The 20,383-nt window shown below is 42.3% G+C and overlaps 1 protein-coding gene across 12 annotated transcripts in view; it reads left to right on the top strand.

The window, feature by feature from the left end:
• Positions 1–6,572, top strand: part of Arpp21 (cAMP regulated phosphoprotein 21) — a 160,555-nt gene extending 153,983 nt beyond the window's left edge. For all 12 annotated transcript variants that reach the window (XM_057768307.1, XM_057768315.1, XM_057768313.1 and 9 more), the window contains 2 exons: positions 4,496–4,644; positions 5,787–6,572. In XM_057768307.1, coding sequence (XP_057624290.1) covers positions 4,496–4,644; positions 5,787–6,044 — 407 coding nt within the window. In that variant the 3' untranslated portion in view covers positions 6,045–6,572. The remainder of the gene's footprint in view (positions 1–4,495; positions 4,645–5,786) is intronic.
• The last annotated feature ends 13,811 nt before the right edge of the window (positions 6,573–20,383 follow it).

The raw sequence follows: 20,383 nt of genomic DNA, 5'->3' as shown, positions 1-20,383 counted from the left end.
TGCAGAGGCAGTTCCTTGGGAATATAGGGATATATGTACTTTGGCTCTGCTGGGATAACAGTATGATATATATGCATGAGTATGTGTTTGTGTGGGCATAGGTGTACGTTTGTGTACATGCATGTCAAGGCCAAAGGTCAACACTGGAAGTCTTTTTCAATTCATGTCCACTCTGTTCATTGAGGCGGGGCCTCTCTATCGAGCTCACTGATACCACTAGTCATGCTAGCCAGCCTGCTCCACGATAGCCTGTCGCTACTTTGACAGAACACAGCCTACCCAGCATTTATGTAGGTTCTGGGGATCAGAACCTTGGTTCTCACACTTGCGTGGCAAACTACTCACTGAGCCATCGCCTCAAGTAGGGAAAATCATTCTATTACACAGACTGTTAACTAATGCTGGAAAAAGACATCTACCACTTTAAGAATACTCCACTGTACACTGTACTGCTTGGGTAGAATAAGAGAGCCAGAACTAACTTTCTGAGAAGTTCATTCTCTTGTCACTCTCCTGACTTCTAGTTTCCACAGTCAACAGCAGCAGGCTTAACCTAAGTCCCCAGATGATGGTTACAGTGGTTCTTTCATTCATTTCCAGAGTGTTCTCTGCAGCAGAGCCTTTAAGTAAGAGTTAAAATATCAGTCGCAACAATGTATCCTGTAGATCATTTTAAACGCCAAGCTTTCATTGTATTGCATCAGGACACACTTTTATCTGATGATTAACCAGTCTCTCAAACTATCCCAGCATTCAGCCTCTCCTCTACTTTGGGTCCTATTCCGTTCTCAGATTTGCAAGGAGCAGACGTGTACACTCTGTAAAGTCTCCACTCAAGAGAGTTGGTTCTCTGGTGGCCAGGAGGCATCCATCCACCCTTAACCTTTTCACTTTCAGAAAAATAAATGGTACACGTGACTTGAAAATTGAATCAGTCTTGACAGAGTATAAAATAATAAAAACAGCTAATGTCTTCATCATTTCCTGAGCAAGCCCATCAGGCAGAAGGGTGTTGCCTTTTTCCTCTGTTTTGTAAGATGTATGACGGCTGACTGATCCTCAATAATTATGGAAGAGCGGCCGTTTCACAGCTACCAACCGACAAACTGGAACACATTTTTCATTTGAGCCGGCAAGATAAGCAGGCTGCCAGGGCTCTGCCATCTCTGCCTCAGACAAAGGCTGTCCCAGGCAGAAGCTGCTGGTTCATTCTTGGGTCAGCACTATGTTATTTTTAGCTCTCTGCATCTGCACGGGAGCTCAGCTTACACTCCCAGCAGCCTCCTGTCTCAGGGACCCCTCCGTAGCCCACCTTCCCTGGCATAATTTAAAGAAATGGGTACCTCCAATTAAACCATTCCAGATGGAAAGTTCTTGCCTAGAGAGCGAATTGAGAAACGAATGGGATTCATGAATATAAATTGAGCCTCCCTTACACTTCAGTCTCCATCTCAAATTGAAGACTACCCCTGCCCCCCATAAATCCTTATTTGCCTTAAGTGTGTTTGCTGTGGGACCCGGGCGCGGAGCTGCTAGCATATTGCTATGCATAACCAAATGCCAGCCCTCACAAATCATCCCAGGATGAGGCCTGGGGAGGGAGAGGTTGCATGCCACTGCACCTGTGCAGTCATGAAGGCTGTGCAGGCGGCTGTGCCCTATGTGGAGATGGAGCAGCCCCACACGCTTTGCCTGTTCTTGAAGATTACCTTTATTTTTCTACAAAGGAATTCCTTCTCCCTCCCTTCCTCCCTCCCTCCCTCCCTCCGTCTACCACACACACCCTCAACATCTTTACACCCCTGTTCTTTCTCTGTTCTTTCCCCTTCCCCTTAGTTTTCCTTAGCGATGGTGCTGGTGGATAAATCTCTTCTCATCCACACCAGTTTATTTATTTTAACACAGTGACTCTGTGGAAGGATGAGGGAGGTTCATCAACAAGCACGTAACTAAGCTTTGGACATTAGACCACTGTCTTCCCCATTCCTCTCGCCTCATCTTCTTCACCACTTCTTTGCTCTTCATGTGTTTGATTTACCTAGAGCAGTGGTTCTCAACCGTCCTAACACTGTGACGCTTTAATACAGTTCCTCGTGTTATGTGACACCCAACCATAAAATTATTTTCATTGCTACTTCATAGCTGCAATTTTCCTACTTTTATGAATCGTACTGTAAATATCTATGTTTTCTAATGGTCTTAGGTAACCCTTGTGAAAGGGTCATTCAACAACCAAAAGGGGTCATGACCCACAGGTTGAGAATCACTCTTCCAGAGGCTACATATAGTCATTAAAAGATCCATTGAGATCCTGAATATTAAAAGATTGCCCTCAGTTTTCAAGCAGAGATAGGCCTCTGTTACAATACTCCCAGTGGCCTGACCTTGACATTGAGTTCACATTGCCTGCTCTCTGTTACAAAACCAAATGGTAAGGGAGAATATAGCTCATAAATGATCCTAACTCTCTCACAACCATATCAAGTTATTTTCTTATGTGTGCAACAATGTTCGCTACAAAGAGCTCAGATGATATGGTAAAATAGTCTCAGATTGTCTTTTCAGGAAATGTGTCTTTTGTGTATGTAGGTTCTCCCCCACCAGTGTGTGTGTGTGTGTGTGTGTGCGTGTGCGCGCGTGATTCTTCAGGTGTTACCGCTTTTCTTTTTAATTTAGGGCCCTTCACTGGCCTGGATCACCTTCAGGCTAGGCCGGAAAGGCAGTGACTCAGGATCTGCCTTTCTCTGCCTCCCTAGCTCTGAGTTTACAAGTGCCTGTCCTCATATGCAGATTTGCTTCTTTTAAACAATAATTCCACGGGTTGAGCTCAGGTCCTCCTGCTTGCAAGGCATCTACCCCCTGCCAGACCTCCCGATGTAACCACAGAAACCACTCTAAAAGAAAACAGACTTAAACACCTCTGCACCCAAGACCTTTTGAGAAGCAGTGTTTAAAACCTTTGTGACAATAAACAGGGTGTGCAGTGGGAATAAAAAGTAAGAGGATGCACAAGGATAAAAGGTGACTTTAGAAACAGGCACTGAGCAGACCTCCATACTGGACCTATCCCAGCTTGTTATCTACTGCCTTCCTTACCAACACTTTGCTCCAAATCGATCTGGAGAAGAGGACCGGGCTTTTAACTCAGTGACTTTCTGCAACCACGTTCCCATGATATTTCTGATAGAAATCAAGAAGTGTATTTATACAGCCAAGTGTTTACTTCCACAAAGGGCTATAATTTTATCTTTCCTCACTATGAAGTCGCAGCATTCACAAGTACGCAATACGTGGCATTTATTAACAATGTATGCGCATTCTGTGCTCTTGTTTCATTTTTAGAATCAGGTTGTACAACTTCTCTCAGTGTCTGTGGTAAGAGTCTCCTCTCTCATCCTCAATTTCTCGGTGTTGTACATTGTATAAGCTCTGGACACACCTTATTTTACAAAAGATGCTGAAGCTGTGTATTTATTTACTACTGTATCAACCTATCTAAATCGTAACTTTCTTCAATGTTTATAGGAACGGTTCTTTATCATTATTTACAATGCATTTTGAACTTCCTGTTTTGAGGACAAGAATGAATAAATCAAATCTGCCCTATCACTTAGAAAAAGAAAGAAAAGAAGGCCAACTAATAAATGAACAAAAACATATAATTTTAAAAAATGCTACATTCTATTCTATCCCATACATGTTCATGGCTGTTTATTGGGTATTTCACTAGAATGTTCTCTTAGGAGTGAATTGTTGAACAGAATAAAGATACTGTACTTTTCTCTGCTGACACATTTTCTCCAGTGGATGTTTCATTGTTCAGCCCAGGGAGTCGTTTTGTTCAAGTAGAACATGACCAAGTAGATTATGTAAAAAGACTGTTTGGCGGGATCTACATACATGAAACTAGCTTGGGAGACTGGGAAGCTAAGAGAAGCAGTCATTTAAACTAAAACATCTGTAATCATCTGAAATTAGTGAGACCGTTGAAGAAGCCAAACAGGAATGCTGTAATTTATGATGTCAAGAGAGGCCTCTGTGTAATGAAGAATTAATCATGGCCACATATGCTCCTTGGACCAGTCTGGGTAACAATAAAAATACCAGGTTTTCATTAGACAATTCTATGTAACAATAAAAATGTCAGGGTTTTTTTTTTTTTTTGTATCCTATGCAGCATTGGAAATGTCAGGGGGTTTCCACTGGACCATTCTTCATAACAATAGAAATATTAGAAGCTTTTTCTTGGACTGTTTTATGTTGCAATGGAAATGTCAGTAGACCTTTTGAAACCATGCTATTGTCCATGCCTTGAGATTCTTTTAGAAAGCTTTTCATTCTCAGGAAACACTTGGATAGCATAATCACCGCATGGAAACTGTGAAGTCCGAGACTCATGAGTGCTCGCACCTGAGCAATGCCACAAGCTCTTTCTGTTCCAGCCTTATACAATCCATTCAGAAGGCTCTTTTTTCTGTCTCTCTTACCTTTGCAGGTTACCAGCCAGTCTTGACTGGTCAGCAGGGCTTCCAAGGCCTGATGGGAGTACAGCAGTCCCCTCATGGCCAGAGTGTGATGAGCAGTCAGCAAGGAACCCCAGTGCAGGGCGTGATGGTCTCCTACCCAACCATGTCTTCTTATCAGGTGCGTGCCTGCAGCTGGAAAAGCCCGACCACAAGCTCCTGCTTTCCAGAGCAAACACTACAGAACATTCCCTGTGGTGGGCAGTTAGTAGGGTCATGGATGCCTGACCCATCCACACATCAGTTGACTTGGATTGAGATATAGAAGGAAGAAAAAGTGTGCAGGTGCCATTCCAAATATCTGGGCTTTTCAATGCTAAACTGAATTTGTTCCCATATAAACTTCCTATTCGTAGAAGGAAATTCTTCATTAGTATTCTACACAGTGAAACCCTTTGGGCGCTCTATTAAAATAATACTTGATAGAAAACCAAATATGGTTTTTTTGTATTCACTCAAGTAAACTTCCTTCTACCACAGTTTCGAGTTATCACAGATGTTTAAGTGGCATCTCGGATGCATCTAAAGCACAAAAATGCCAGCACGAGCCCATTCCCAGAACAGGGCAACCTGAGTCTTCAACACATATGATGTGTGCTTTCAGAATGTCACCTGGAGCCTTCTAGGAGAAGAAATGAGGAGCAAGTAAGGTTTGGTCGTTCAGTTTAGCTGCGCTGGGTGCCCTAGGTTTAAAGAAGCTGACTCACCCCTTCTACCAGGACAAAAGCCCCTCCATCCTAAAGAAGCCACCAAGCTACCTCTCATGAAACCAGAAAGGGGAATGGTTTTGCACACCGAGAGAAAGCTAGAGGGGCATTCAGCTGCTGTCCTGGAGCCAAGAAAAAAGGCAGAGGAGGGAAAAGGTGGAGAAGGGAAGCAGATTCTAAGAGTTCACACATCGCAACATCTGCTGCCTCCGGGGATATGTCCCTGCCATACTTGCAGTGTTTATTTTTTATTTTCAACAGAGATACACTTACCCAAATGGTACCCATCCTCCACATGCAACCTATGGCCTACGGGTTACCTGCATCCCAGGATACCTACGAATGTAGTACAAGGGATTATAAGACATGCCACCATTCATATAGTCAGCCAGATTGAGTGACTTTCTCCAAGGGAAAATACTGATAAATGATAGGCACAGGATATGAAGCTGTTAAGTCCAAGTCAAACACTCGAGTGATATTTATGACACCATACCCTTCCCTGGACACATCAACGCAATCTTTTCACACAGACTTTTGCTTGTGTCTGACACAGGTGCCAATGACCCAAGGTTCTCAAGCAGTGCCCCAGCAGACATACCAACCGTCAATTATGCTGCCCAACCAGGCAGGTCAAGGGTCACTTCCAGCTACCGGAATGCCTGTGTACTGTAACGTCACGCCGCCAACCCCTCAGAACAACCTAAGGTTGATGGGTCCACACTGCCCTTCCAACACGGTTCCTGTCATGTCTGCTAGCTGCAGGACAAACTGTGCAAGCCTGAGTAACGCCAGCTGGCAGGTCAAGTTCTGAGAGCTGGGGCTGCCTGTGGGCCACGTTGTCAGAGGGTAACTCACGGCCTTCAACGGGAGGAGGAGACTCGTGCAACTGGCTGAAGACTTCTGTATTCACTCAACACTCAAACGACTGCTGCTGGTGTTCTGTACAAACTAATCAAAGACTAACACATACATTAGCTGGTTAATGGTGCATATCTCCGTCATGTCTGCTAGGTCTGCCTTTGTAGCTCAGCTAGTGACATGAACTCATCAAGGTAAGATTTTCTCCTACCACTGAATACCACTGTGTAGATTACAATATCCCTGATTCGGATTAGTTTTGTACTTTGTGTTGAGTTTGTGATGCTAAAAGTATTTAAAAATATATATAAACTAAATCACACTGTACCAAAGCTGTAATGGGAAAGAAGAGAGCTAAGGAATGGAAGGAATAATTTATATACACTATAGAGTTTTCTTTTTTAAATGGATATATATGGTATTGTAGTGTTTAATCCAAATAAAAGCTTATTTGACCTTGTGGAGGAAGGTCATGTTTTTACCACCAGTTTGTTTCAGTCTCTCTTTCAACACGTTATTTACTTGTTTATTCGATGTTTTTATTAGCGGATACCAATTATACAGAATGGGCTTCATCATAACATTTTCAGACATGTGTGGAATGTGTTTTGGTCACATTGAACCTCATTGTTTCCTCATGCCTTCCATCTTGTTACCCCTCCCTCTTCTAAATCTGCTCCCCTGAGACCAAGGTACTTTTTGCTTGGTGGTTTGTTTTCGATAAACCAATGAGTTTCATGGGAGCTCCTTACAAAAGCAAGGGTAGGGGGTTATTTACAGGAGTGTACCCAGTGACCCACTTGGGGAAAAGTCTCTCATCTCCCACCAGCCATTAACTGCCTGTAAATCCTTGGGAAGGGGATGTTTCACATGCCTCCCCTCCCATGATAGGATGTTGACAGGCCCCATTTTGTGCAGGTAATCATAGCGTCTGTGACCTCAGCTGTGCCACACTGTGTCATGCCTGGAAGCTGGTGCTCAGGACACTCCTCCTTTTCCTGCAGCTCTTGGGTTCTTCCATCCCATCCTCTGCGGTATCCCCTGTGCTCTGACGGGGATGGCAGAGAAGTTTCACTTAGGACTGAACATTTCATATCAGCTTGTGTTTGATTGGTGTCAGTCTTATCCTTTTGGGCATCAACTTATGAACGCTGCATGGAAAAGTGGGTCTGAGGTGTTTGGGGTTGAATGGTATCTCTCCAAGAAATGCTATAAGCAGACACTTTACCAACAATAGCCCCTCATCTCGATGCTATTATAAGAGTCCTGAACATAAGATGATATCCATGTTGTTACTTTAATTATAGGAATATTGGAGGTGTATAGCTATACTGTACCTACTAAGATTCTAAATGTTGTTAGTAAGCATGCACACCCTGCACCTAGTCTTCTTCTGTCTTTATTGGACTTCAACCATGTACCTGATGATAAATTTGTCTATAGTAATACAGAAGAGCTACAGTCGGATTCCTCCGGTGATTCTAGACTGTGAATTTCAAACTACCACTGGTTTTGACAGCAAGTCAACAACTCAAAGGTGCTGACATTTGTCCTAGTGACTGACAAAGAATGTATATGGCAATGATCAAATCACAAAGGCTAGAACATCTGTACACAGATATAAGATGGCTCTCCAATCCCTCCATGTATAATTCCCTATGGGGCTCATAGTTAGGACAACATTTCAAAAATAATAACTGAACTCCAGACCCTGAGGACTGGCCCTTGAGAAAATGTTTATTTGAGGCAATAAAACCTTTTAGCTTTCATCTTAATACCACTGCACACTAATTGCTTCATGGCTTATATTTCCTGCTGGAAATTTGTTATGGGAATGGTATCAGGGAAATTCTCATTGGTTTTCATTTGATCACATTTTCTACATGGAGATTTTCCATTTTCATGTTGTTTAGCTGTCAGTAGAGTTAAGCACTTAAACACTCTGCTTAGTGGATTATCATCTCTCTGTGTCTATCGTTTTTCTTTTCCCTTTCAAATGGAGCTTTTGTGCTATTCCAATTAAGTTCACTCCTTGTGAAGTCTGTTCCATTTTTCCATATCTGGGTCTACTTATTTTTTCATCAAATTAATCCCTGACCATGAAAAGTGTTATATATGAAAAAAGAGATTCATATATATATATGAATCTCTTTTTTTTTAACTGAGCCATTGAACCAATAACTACACTGAGGACAGACTATTTTTTCCAGCTAAACTCTTTCCCTAATGGAAGAAGGGTCTTGATCAATATGGATTCACTTTTTAATTACATTTATTTATCTTATTTAGTCGTGTGCATGTGTGTGTGTGTGCACACGCGCGCGTGCTCACACATTCTCTGGTGCACAGGTGAAAGTCATAGTACAGCTTCTTGCAGGAGCCACTTCCTCCTTCTGCCATTGGGGTTCCAGGGATGGAGCTGAGCTCTCCCATTGATGGCAGGCACCTTTACCCACCGAACCATCTCACCAGCCCAGATTCGCTTTTCAAATACATTCTCTATTCAGCCTTCATGTTGATTCTAAATCAAATACCAATTCTGAATTGGAATGCTTGCCTTTATTCCATAAAACTTTGGGAAATTTGGGTCTTCGTTTTATGATTTCTAGAATTGCTGAGCCTCTTGCTTCTGTGGATTTAAACCTTATACATGCTAATGGTAAAGACAGGTTTTATATTTATATATGATTTTTCCAATGTTGTTTAATGCCAAACATTCTTTCCACCTTCCTTCACTAATTTTTCTTTTTTTGAGACAAGTCTTACCATGCAGCTATAGCTGTCCTTGAACTCACTATGCAGACCAACTTGACTCAAACTAAAAGAGATCTACCTGCCTCTGCCTCTGCCCCTGCCTTTCTTGCTGGATTAAACACAGTATACCTCCATGCCTTGCCTTTAGTATTTTCTTGCATTAGGATATTTAAATTGGCTATGTAAAATGATGGTTTCTTAAGTGAAGCGTATTCAGAATTTAATTTATTGTCAAGAGAACATTCAAAGTGTTTTCAGCTCATTTAATAATTTTATCTTCATCATATTTAAATTATAGATGATTTGGCTTATAAGCTTAGGTGAAGATATTAATATACAGATACTTAGAAAAATAAACACATGGGTAAATAATTAAAGTCATCTCTAATGATCTCCTACACCTCTGTGTAAATATAAAGGAGAACACTGATGACTTATACAAACTTTTATTACATGGTTGATTACCTCCTAGTTATTCAGGACCATTTAAAACAGGAGTACAAATGCACTGAGGTGCTTGCCTTACTCTTGTGGATTTTGTCTTGACAGTGCTCTGATAGTAAATCTTCCGACTCACAGATCATGGTGCTGCTGTTTTAACACACTTCTGTGGGATATGAGGAGAGGCAGAGATGTGCCAGCATTAGAGAAATAAGATTATGTAACTGTGACTATAGTTTGAAGACTGAAATAGAGCTGTAAATCACCATTAGCAATGTGAGCTCTTTGTGGAAAACACATTTTTAAAAGAACTACTTAGAAAATCAAATACAGTGAGGGGGAAGCAACAGAGATGGAGTTCTGAGCTTTCATAGAGGGCGTATTGAGAATCTGATTCCGCTTTTGACAGCAGTAAAGTTGTGACTGAAACGTGGGCGCTCCATACTCTTCCTCCTTCTGTAGCACACACAGGTCCACGAGGTGCCCATGGCTGCATCTCCACCATGCACCTGTTCCCTGGGGTTTAGATCACAGGTGCCTTGATCACTTGCAAACCAAAGTTGATACTGAAGATGCCTCACCTTCAAAGTAAAACTGAAATAGATCTTTGGGGATTCTAAAAATATAGTAGGCATGATATTTTAAATAAATGGAAAATAAGTGTCTTATTACTGAAAATATTTTTCTTGGAACAGTTTTTTGTTGTTGTTGTTGTTTAAATCTGTGTACATGTGATGTTTGAGGTAGGGGCATGCATACATGCTCCCAGTTTAACATGCTAGGCATGCTGGCTCTCACCAAGCACTGGAGGAGGCACAGGCAAGCAGATCCCTGAGTTAAAGCCCATAAAATAATAAAGCATGCACATGCACACCATGGCATATGTGTGGGCATCAGAGGGCAACTCCAGGAGTCAAGCCTCACCCTACATATCGAGCCTGGGTCTCCAGCTCCTTGCTGACAGTGACAGGCTAGCTTTATCTGGGAGCTCCCGGGGACTCTCCAGTGCCTACATCTACCCTTGCCATCTAATTGTGAAAGTGTTATAATTACAAACATGCAGTACCACATGGAGCTTTATGTGGGCCTTGGGGATAAAACTCGGGTCCTCATACTTGTGCAGCAAGCAATGCAACCACTGAGCATCTCCTTGAACCCAGAACATTTTCTGCTCCATGCTACTTACAACTGCCATGTGAAATAGGTGGTTTCTAGGGCAACTATAGAGAGGAAAGGGTGATAAAGATGAACATTGTTTTCATATGGTTAAAAGCTATATCATTTCTGGAAACCTTTAACATATTAACTAATAAATTTCCAAAAGGCAGCCATAATTTTCATAGTTTTGCCAAAAAGTCACCTTCAGTCACAGACTATATCAAAAGATTAATTTTAGCTGGTCAGTAGTGGCATACGCCCTTAATCCCAGCATATGGGAGGCAGAGGCAGGCAGATCTCTGTGAGTTTGAGGCCAGCCTGGTCTACAAGTTAGGCTCCAAAGCTACAGAAAAACCCTGTCTCGAAATATCCAAAAAAGAAAAATGAAAAGAAAAAATTATGAGGAGCTAGTTACCGAGGGAGCTGGTGAGATGGCTCAGCAGATAAGCACACCTGCTGCTGCTCTTCCAAAGGCGCTGATTTTGGTTTCAGCATCACCTGACAGCATACAACCATCAGAAACTCTGGTCCTAGGGAATCCGATGCCTGCTTTGAACTCCTTGAGTACAAAGCATGCATATAATATGCAGACATTCATGTGGATTAAAAACAACACATATTCTTAAACAGGTGTGTGTGTGTGTGTACATGGGTGTGTGTTATAAGCCAGCATGGTGGCTCACATCCAGCACCAAAGAAGACAGAAGCAAGCAGCTCTCTGACTTCAAGCCCAACCTAATCTACAAAGTGAGACCTTGTCGTGTGTGTGTGTGTGTGTGTATAGATACAGATAAAGATATAGATAGGCAATTTATATTTGCATACATTCATATCATACATTTATGAAAATCCTAAAATAGTAGCCTATTTAGAACTCAGTGGCGACCATGTTCCATCTCTAAATGCAATGCCACAGCCCCACTCCTGACAGCTTTTGGCATTGCCACGTTTGCACCGCAGCATGGTGCATGAATCTGGAAGGAATTGTTGTAACATCATACTTCTTGTTTGTCACCTTAAAATTCTTGATGATGAAGGACTGCCCATTTCTGTCTATGGTCTGTAGTCACATAGGTAAAAAGTGTGAGAGTATTGTTGTCCCTAGTGGTTCCTCACACACATGTGATCAAATGCAATGACAGTGGTTTAGGGTATAATTTATTCACCATGTTCTTACTGCAGCCTCACTGCCCTGGTTAGTTTTTGTCAATTATCTGGAAAGAGAAACCTTAAATTGAAGATATGTGTCTATCAGCTGGACCCATGGGCCAGTTATCAATGGAGAATATTTTTGATTAATGATTGATGTGAGAGGACTCAGCTCACTCTGGCTAGTGAAAGCACTGGGCAGATAATCTTGGCTGCTATGTTAAGCAAGCCATGAGGAGCAATCCAGTAAGCAGTGTTTCTCCATGGTTTCCCTTTCGGTTCTTGCCTCCAGGTTCCAGCTGGAGTTCTTTGCCCTCACTTCCCTCAAAGATGGACTATGATATCCAGGTGTAAGCAAAACAACAGCAACAAAACCAAACCCCACCAAAAATCAAAAACAAAACAAAAAATAAAGCAAGCAAGCAAGCAAACGAAACAAAACAAAACAAAAAGAGAAAAAAGAAAAACACCACCACCAACAACAACAACAAAACACCTTTCCAGGTTGCAGACTGCAGGTTGCTCTCGGTCATGGTGTTTTTCAGAGCAACAGAAATCAAACTAGAACAATAATCTGTAAGTTCAAGACCTTGAGCCACTGCTCGTGAAGCCCTCACCTTCAGGAAGCGTGTAAATGTTTGAAACAAATTGTGCCAGTGTTTCAGTAAATAAAAATGCATTCACTCAGGGGCTCACCTGAAGAATAACATAAAAATAACAATTTGAAGAAGGGAGCAAGTCATTTAGTTGTGGTTCTATGAGCGTGCACCATGTTGGATACATGGAGTTTGGGGTTGCAGGGATGAGTGTGGATGTGTCATAACCTCAACTAAGTGAAAGGCCTATAGAGAAAAGAAAAAAAAAGGGAAATCACAAAATATACATTATAGTGTTTGGAATGGGAGGTTACTGGGTAGAATCTATAGAAGGAAATGCACAGTGGTTCTGGCTGGCCTGACCCAGAGCAGTCTGCAGAATAAAGAGGTCACAGACACCCCAGGAAGAATTCCCTCCCAGTGTTAAGCAATATGATAGCAGCCATGGCTCATAAAAGAATATATGCCTCCAAAAGTAAGATGTGGTACATTTGAAAGAGGTCTTCACTCAGAGACCATAGACGAACACAAACAGCTAAGGTCTTCTGTTTGTGCCACAGCTACCACTGGTACCATGGAACAAACCAGAATTTATTTCATCTCCAGGCTTGAAAAACTCAACAGTTTCATTGTGGGTACAGCAAGGCTTTAGAGCCTTCTGAATCAGAACATAAAAATGCCCTACTATGGCTTGACTTTTCCTAGAGAGACACAAAGACATGTCTATTCACTGACAGAGCACAGAGCCCTGACAGACCAAAAAAAGGGTTCCATCCAAGTCCAGCTTAATGACCCACTGAGGTCATTGCTGTGACTTATAGGAGGAGCGTGGGTGATGCAAAGGCATGAGCCCTGTCCCCATCCATGGGAATGTTGATAGGGCTCATCTCCCGAGGTTGCCATGCTGTGATTCCAGATGGGAAAGATCACATCTGACCCGGAGGGAATAGCAACAGAAGATCTACCTTAGTCTGCGTGTCAGAGAACAGAGAGCATAAGCTGTCAGCGACTGAAAGCAGCCTGAGCTAGATAGACCTGGAGACATTGTGGGAGGGCTGCTGCCTCCAGCACAATGTGATTATTACTGATGCATGGTGAAATCCAATAGCCACTTCCCGTCACCCTGCATTGGAAAGTGATGAGAACATTTACCCATCATGGCTCAGGATTTTGCCTCTTTACTCCTATGGCTACAGCTTCTTCCACAGAAGATCAGGGCTCTTTGCTTCATTCCACCTGCCCCTCCCCCACCCCCTCATAACATCTCTCTCAACTGGGAGGGGCTGCTTTGCTAGAGATCTGGCATTCTTTTCCAATAGTTTTCATTATTCATGTTTGTTTCAAACTTAGATCTCCACCAACTTCCAGCAGGGTCTCAAACCTTAACTAATTTCTGTAGAAAGATTTGCCCCTATTCTTGTATCATCAATGACAAAAATTTAGCCCTAGGAGCAGATGCCCCATTGCTTGTTTCCCCCTCCCCACGGGGGTGGGACAGCTGATGGTCACCTCCTATAGAGGAAGATCCCTCCTCCTGGTCATCTTCATCAGTCTCCTGGGCTGTGTAAGGCCCCCTCTGAGACAATGTGTCAATAGCCCCAAGGACAGCGGCATGGAGAATGCCCTGATGTTTACATGTGCTACTTGATTTGTTTGCTTAGACTTTATTGAATTTTACTCTTTACGATGAAAAGGGTCAGGCTTGGAACAGAAGGGACCTGTCAATCAGAATGGGGATTTTATATGCAGCTGCTGTAGAACCCAGGAACAAGATTCGTAGGGTGCTCACAGAATGCAGATGGATTGTGCACGGGCCTAGGCTGCTTGGGCTGAGAACAGAACCACATTTGTTGGAGCAGGCTGCTTGTTTGTTGGAGGGAGACGCTTGTTCGTCCCTACCACCCAGAACTGAAATAACCACACATATACTGCATTAATTAAATCATTGCTTGGCCCATTAGCTCTAGCTTCTTATTGGCTAACACTTATGTCTTAATTTAACCCATTTCTAGTAATGTGTGTATCAACATGAGGTCGTGGCCTACCAGCAAAGTTTCAGCACATCTGTCTCTGGCAGCAGCTCCATGGCTTCTGCCTGACCCCGCCTTCCTTCTTCCATGCTATAGGCCAGGCCAGTTTCTTTATTCATTAACCAATAAAAGCAACACATAGACAGAAGGACCTCCCACACCACACATTTTATTTCTTTGCTTATTAATTGATTAGCTAATTTTTTATTCATTCATTCCCTTATTCATTCTCTTAATTAATTGTTTTATTTATTTATGTACTTGCAGTAGTAAGAACCACAAACCCAGGGCCTTGTACACAATAGGCAAGCCCTGTGCTTCTGAGCTGCACCTCCAACCAAGAAATACAATTTTTGTATTTCTTCTCAAGGCCCCATCCTTAAGGGTGTGTGTAGGGATGGGATAGCATTAGACACTAAGAACATGGAGAACATGGGGAGGGAGAAAATGAGAGCCAGATTCACAAAGGTCCTAAAATTAGGAATAAAGTAGCAAGGGACTAAGGCAATGGCTCACGAGCTGGACATTTGCTGTAGAAGAATGAAGACCTGAGTTCTCATCCCCAACTACTATGTCAAAGTCAGGCATGACAGCATGTGTGTGTCTGTAACCACAATGCCATGAGGCAGAGACAAGCAGATGCTGGGAATTGCTAACCGGCTGGCCTATCCTAAGAGGTGAGCTACAGGTTCAGTGAGAATCCCTGTCCAAAAACAAAAGACAAAGAAGCAATTGAGGAAAATATCAGTGTTAATCTCTGGTGTCCACATGACCTTCACAGGCAAATGCACCTTTCCATGTGCTAAACAAGTTCATATACACTGTACACACACTCACACACAGAGACACACACTCACACACACCACTCACACACACACACCACACACACAAACTCACACACACATCCACACTCACACAGATGCACATACTCACATGCACAAACAAATGAATGAAGAAGGCAGTTTGCTATTAAGTTCAGAACCATGTTTCTACTTCTAGCATGCCATAAAAAAGGTCAAAAAAAAGTGGCAGATCTATGTGCATGTGAGTGAAACGCCAACATAGAGACACGCAACTTAATCTGTGCCCCAGAAGAATCTGAATGTGGTAAAAACTTCAAAGTCCTCAAGCCCTGATTGACATGGTGTTCCTCAAAGATTCGCCCTCCACTTCAGCTTCTTGGCTTCCCTTTACAGCTGGTCCTCCTACACCTTGGGAAAGCAAAGTAGTAGGAGGTCTGTGTCTGGAGTTACATCTCCCTCTTCACACATCGAAGGCCATGAATGGCGGCTAACTCAGGCTCAGGGTTCCTTGACGGTATTGAGTGTGCTTGTCTTTCTGTCCCAGCATGCTCAAAAACAGGCTGTGTACATGGGGTACTCTCGGCTCCCTGCAACAGTCTACAACTTGCTTTCAAAAGTGGGTGAACACTCAGAAGCAAGGAAATCATCTGCCTCTCTCACAGGCAGCGCGATCCCCTGTTGTTAGAACATGTTGTCCATTTTTTATCTAGAAATATGAGGCCACACTTTCAAATGAGAAGTGGGAGCCAATTTCACCCTCTCCAAAAGGGATAGGAATTACTAGAGGTGCTTAATAGTACTGTAATAGAGAGCAATGGTCTGAGACTGAAAAGAGAGGCCGTTCAAATTGGACATTAAGGAAATTCCACTTGAAGCAAGGGCAATTATACACTGAAATAATTTCCTAAGGGAGACACAGTGAGATGCTTTTAAAACAGTTGTTTAAGTGGGAATAGATGAAAACCCCGGCAGCTGAGCCTGCCAGAAGATCGTTTTATGATTGATTGCCTTAGTGGCCTGGATGTCATCTGCCCTGGAGATTTACCTCACTTGGACACCATCATTCTGTCCCTGATGTAATAATCACAGGGATTGGTCACATCAGGGAGCGCTCTGCCGGGCTCTGGAAGACTCAGAAGTCTGTGATCCTGTCTTTTTGATGCAAAATCTAAAGCTTTAAGATGATATGGGAAAAGGCAAAAGCCAGGAGGGAGCCTACATTTGCAACAAAGCTGTGTTGAGACAGTATTGTAGAATGTTTTCTCATGACTATGTACATATGAACACAAATGTGTACCATGAGCATCCACACTGTCTTGTATAGTATCACTTTGCCTGACTACGATGTCTATGTGCGATCTCATTTAAAAGCTCTCATAGACAGTAACTGATGGCTGTGTTTTAGTCACTATCGATCATTCCATGTTACTTGGAAGAGAATAATAATACTTATTACTCTTCCTTCATACTCCATATGTTGCATCCTTTCCCCAATAGGAGAAATCCTAAGTGTCCTAGATCCTTATGTGTGCTGTGCTAGTTAGTTTTCATTCTTTGGCTTGTTTTTTGTTTGTTTTCTTATTTTGGCAACTGGAGACATTCTATAGTCATTTAGGGAAAGGGAACACCAATTGAGAAAACTCCCCATCAGCTGTATCTGTTGGCAAGACTGTTGACATTTTCTTGACTGATGTGGGAGGGCCCAGTGCACTGTGGGTGATGCCTCCTGAGCAAGTGGTCCTGGGTTGCCTAAGATAAGGCTTAGCAACATACAAGGAGCAAGCAGATAAGCAGCTCCCCTGCACAGTTTCTGTCTGTTTCAGTTCCCACCTCATACGCATATTATAAAAATAAATCTTCAGAGAAACGAACATTAAAGGTAATCATAGAATAAAAACTAAACTAAATTAAAAATTTCCTGTTGAGGAATGCTACAGTAATTGTTAAGAGCAAATACTAACACCAGGCTTCCCAGCAGCCAAAGCAAAAAGGGAAAAGCGATGAGCCACATGGAGCTTATGCACAGGAGAGTGAAGGGTGCTGCTTCCTCGGGAAGAAAAGTGAAATCTTCCTGGTAGTTTAGTGTGAGAACCATTATCTATTAAGATTCACAAGAAGAGCCGGGCGCTGGTGGCGCACGCCTTTAATCCCAGCACTCGGGAGGCAGAGACAGGTGGATCTCTGTGAGTTCGAGGCCAGCCTGTTCTACAAGAGCTAGTTCCAGGACAGGAACCAAAAAGCTATGGAGAAACCCTGTCTTGAAAAATCAAAAAAAAAAAAAAAAAAAAAAAAGATTCACAAGAAGAAAGGAATCACAGAGCTATTTCATCTCAGAGTCAGAGGATGAAGGACAGCCACAAGGCAAGCGTTAAACCACAACTGATTATCCTGCTCATATAGTGTGCTGAAATGAACAGAAAACACAGAAACTCGATCCTGGAATAGAGAAAGCACTCCTGGAAACCATGACAAAGTTAAGTTGTGAGATGTGGAAGTGTATCGTAGTTAATGTGGACATTGAGGTACCTGGTTTCAAATCAGCAATCAACAGAACACCAGGAATAAACAGGAGTTAAAAAACATCGTAGCCATGAAAGTCAACTCTTTCTCCATGGTCGCAGTCCAGAGATATATGTCCTGGGCAGGAGGTTCTACTCCCTGCAGGCAGCATGGACAGAGACAGGCTCTTTCCTCCTTTCCTGTGGCCTGAATCAAAACGTGCAGATCAATATGAAACATGCGCTTGACAGTCTTGTACGTAGAAGTGCACTGTAGAGCAAGTATTGTGACCAATTTGTTGGTTGGTCTGGTTTTAATAAACACTACACAGATGTACTAGAGTTGTACAAATCTCTGGGCTCATGCAGTGGTTTTGGGTCTAAGAACCAGCTTCATGTCTGGGAACTGAGCACAAGCATTTAGCCCCGTGCTGAATTGAGTGCCTTCAGCTCCACTCTTGCTACTTCTAATGGCAGACAAGTTGGTCTATCCATTGACCTCCAAGAGACATCATATCCTAGTGAGCATTTTCAAGTCTCACATCAGACAATGTCCTGGGCCTCCCCCACATACCTGTCACAGCATCACCTACTGCCTTAAACTTCCGGTAGCTAAGAACCATCACTTAGCCCCAACATCCTGGAGTACCATCATTCTTAAGGCCGCTAATGGATACACCTAGTTCTCTACAACTCGAGCCATCCCCAGCCACCACTGGTCTATTGATAGTGACATCTTCTCAGTATCCAAACCCCAGTGTTCTTCATTAGCCACTGATATATCTCACCCCAGGATCCAACCATGAACGATTGCTCTTGCAGGTCGTCGGTGACACACCCATGTGCCCTTACCTGCTCCCTCCTCCATCAAATCCGGCTCCCAGTAAAGTGAGCTTCCTCCTTCCTCATGCCAATCCTCATGTTAGCTGAGTCCTTCCATCCTGCTAAGGACCAGTCACATGAATACACTTCACAGCTTGAAAGTCCGGGAGAGGCGTGCCTGGGTAGAGAGCTACTTGGACACAACAACTCTACAATATGTAAAGGGAAACACCAGATTTTAGTGGAGAGTGGATGGTTTCTGCCTCTTAAGATAAACTGGGACTAAATGAACAGATTAATATCATGTCTTAATTATGATGGAATTGGTGGGAAAAGAAAAGGTAACAATACTAGAACATAAATGAAAAGTCAAGTATCGTCATAGACACAGAATATTCAAATTTTAAATATCAGATCCTGGTAAGGGATGTTTCATTGCAGCAGCTGAGCCATTCTCCATAGCTGAAGCTGTAACTTGGACATACTGTCAAAAGACTCCAAAGGTGTATCCCCACATTCATAAGGGATTGTTATCAGCAAAGAAAATGAATTTTTAGAAACAGGATGAGGAAATGATTCTATTAAATATAAGAGACACTTTCTAAGATGGCATGGTAGAGATAGCATGTAGCTTATTGGTAGAACATTAGCCTAGTATGTGTAAAGCCCTGGTTTGATCCTTAGACGTGCATGCACATGTATGCACCCTCCCAAACACACATACACACATGCACACGCAAACACAAGCTTCACAGTATCCACATATTAACAAAGTAGTATACCCAGACAAATAAACTATAGTATATATAAATAGATATATATGAAAATGTTTCAGTACAAACTGTAGAGATAAAACCATTTACTAAAAGGAATGAACCACTATTGAAAAATTACCTATGAAAAATAAAAGTTAGACCTCTATCTCACAAAGTAGCTGGAAACAACATTAAGGTGAAGTAAATCCTAAATGAGAAAAGCAAAGCCATAAAGTCTCAGGAGAGCAATAAAATGGTATCCTCATGACCCCAGGGTATATATTGAATTTTCTAGAGAAAACACAGGAGAAGAGAAAAACAAAAATTTAATAAATTTTGATCACATGAAGTTTAAGGTTTTTTTTTGTTTTTGTTTTTGTTTTTGTTTTATAAAAACCACCCTGGCAAGATATAAAGAGAAGAAGGGTATATGGCACACACACACACACACACACATATGCATATATGTAGTGTATCTACTAACTTATGTAAAGGATATTGGCAAATCAGCAAAAGAGCCTTCTTGCTGTCATGAGCTTGTGGAGTATTCAACCCATGTTCTGAGAGTATGCAGGGGAGAGGGGAGAAGGGGTAGCTCTTCGTTAAAAGTCACTCCTGAAAAGAGCAGCTCACTCTTGTGACAGCCTGAGCCCCTAGGGCTGTGTCCTTATAAACTGTCACCTCTAAGGGCCTCCAACACTCTGCGAGGTTGCATAGATAATATTTCAGCATGACTTGTAAAAGACTCTCAAACCATAGCAATGATGGGTGTCACCGATGTCTAGGAAAAGAACAAATTTTCAATGACAGATCTCTACATTAGCCACAAATAATTTGGGCAGCATGAGCCTTGGGTGGGGACAGGATTAATGGGGGTGTAAAGTAGAGCTACCACTGGAAAAGAAGGCAATAATATATGAAGTTGAAAATAAGCACGCCCCAAGATGTGCCAACCCCACCTATAAGAAAGTTTCTTGATTGGATTTGCAAGATAGAGCAACAGTATTTTTGCAAAAATGTTTAATGGGTTAATGAGCCAACCCAAATGCCAGCTCCTAGGAAAATGGGTAAATTACTATGGTCACACAATGAAATATAATACGACAGTAATGATTTTAAAAGCTGCGATTGCAACTAGCACAGAAAACTATCAAAAAGCCTAAGTCTGTGCTGAAAATACGCAACTAGAAGATGAATATTTAAAATGTGATACTTGTATAAATTTGAAAACATTCAGAGTAACTCTACAAATGGCTCATAAATATTGAAACATAGCACATATTTTT

The sequence above is a fragment of the Chionomys nivalis genome, chromosome 4 (genome assembly GCF_950005125.1).
Source record: "Chionomys nivalis chromosome 4, mChiNiv1.1, whole genome shotgun sequence".
NCBI lineage: Eukaryota > Metazoa > Chordata > Mammalia > Rodentia > Cricetidae > Chionomys > Chionomys nivalis.
This window is presented reverse-complemented; position numbering and strand designations above follow the sequence as displayed.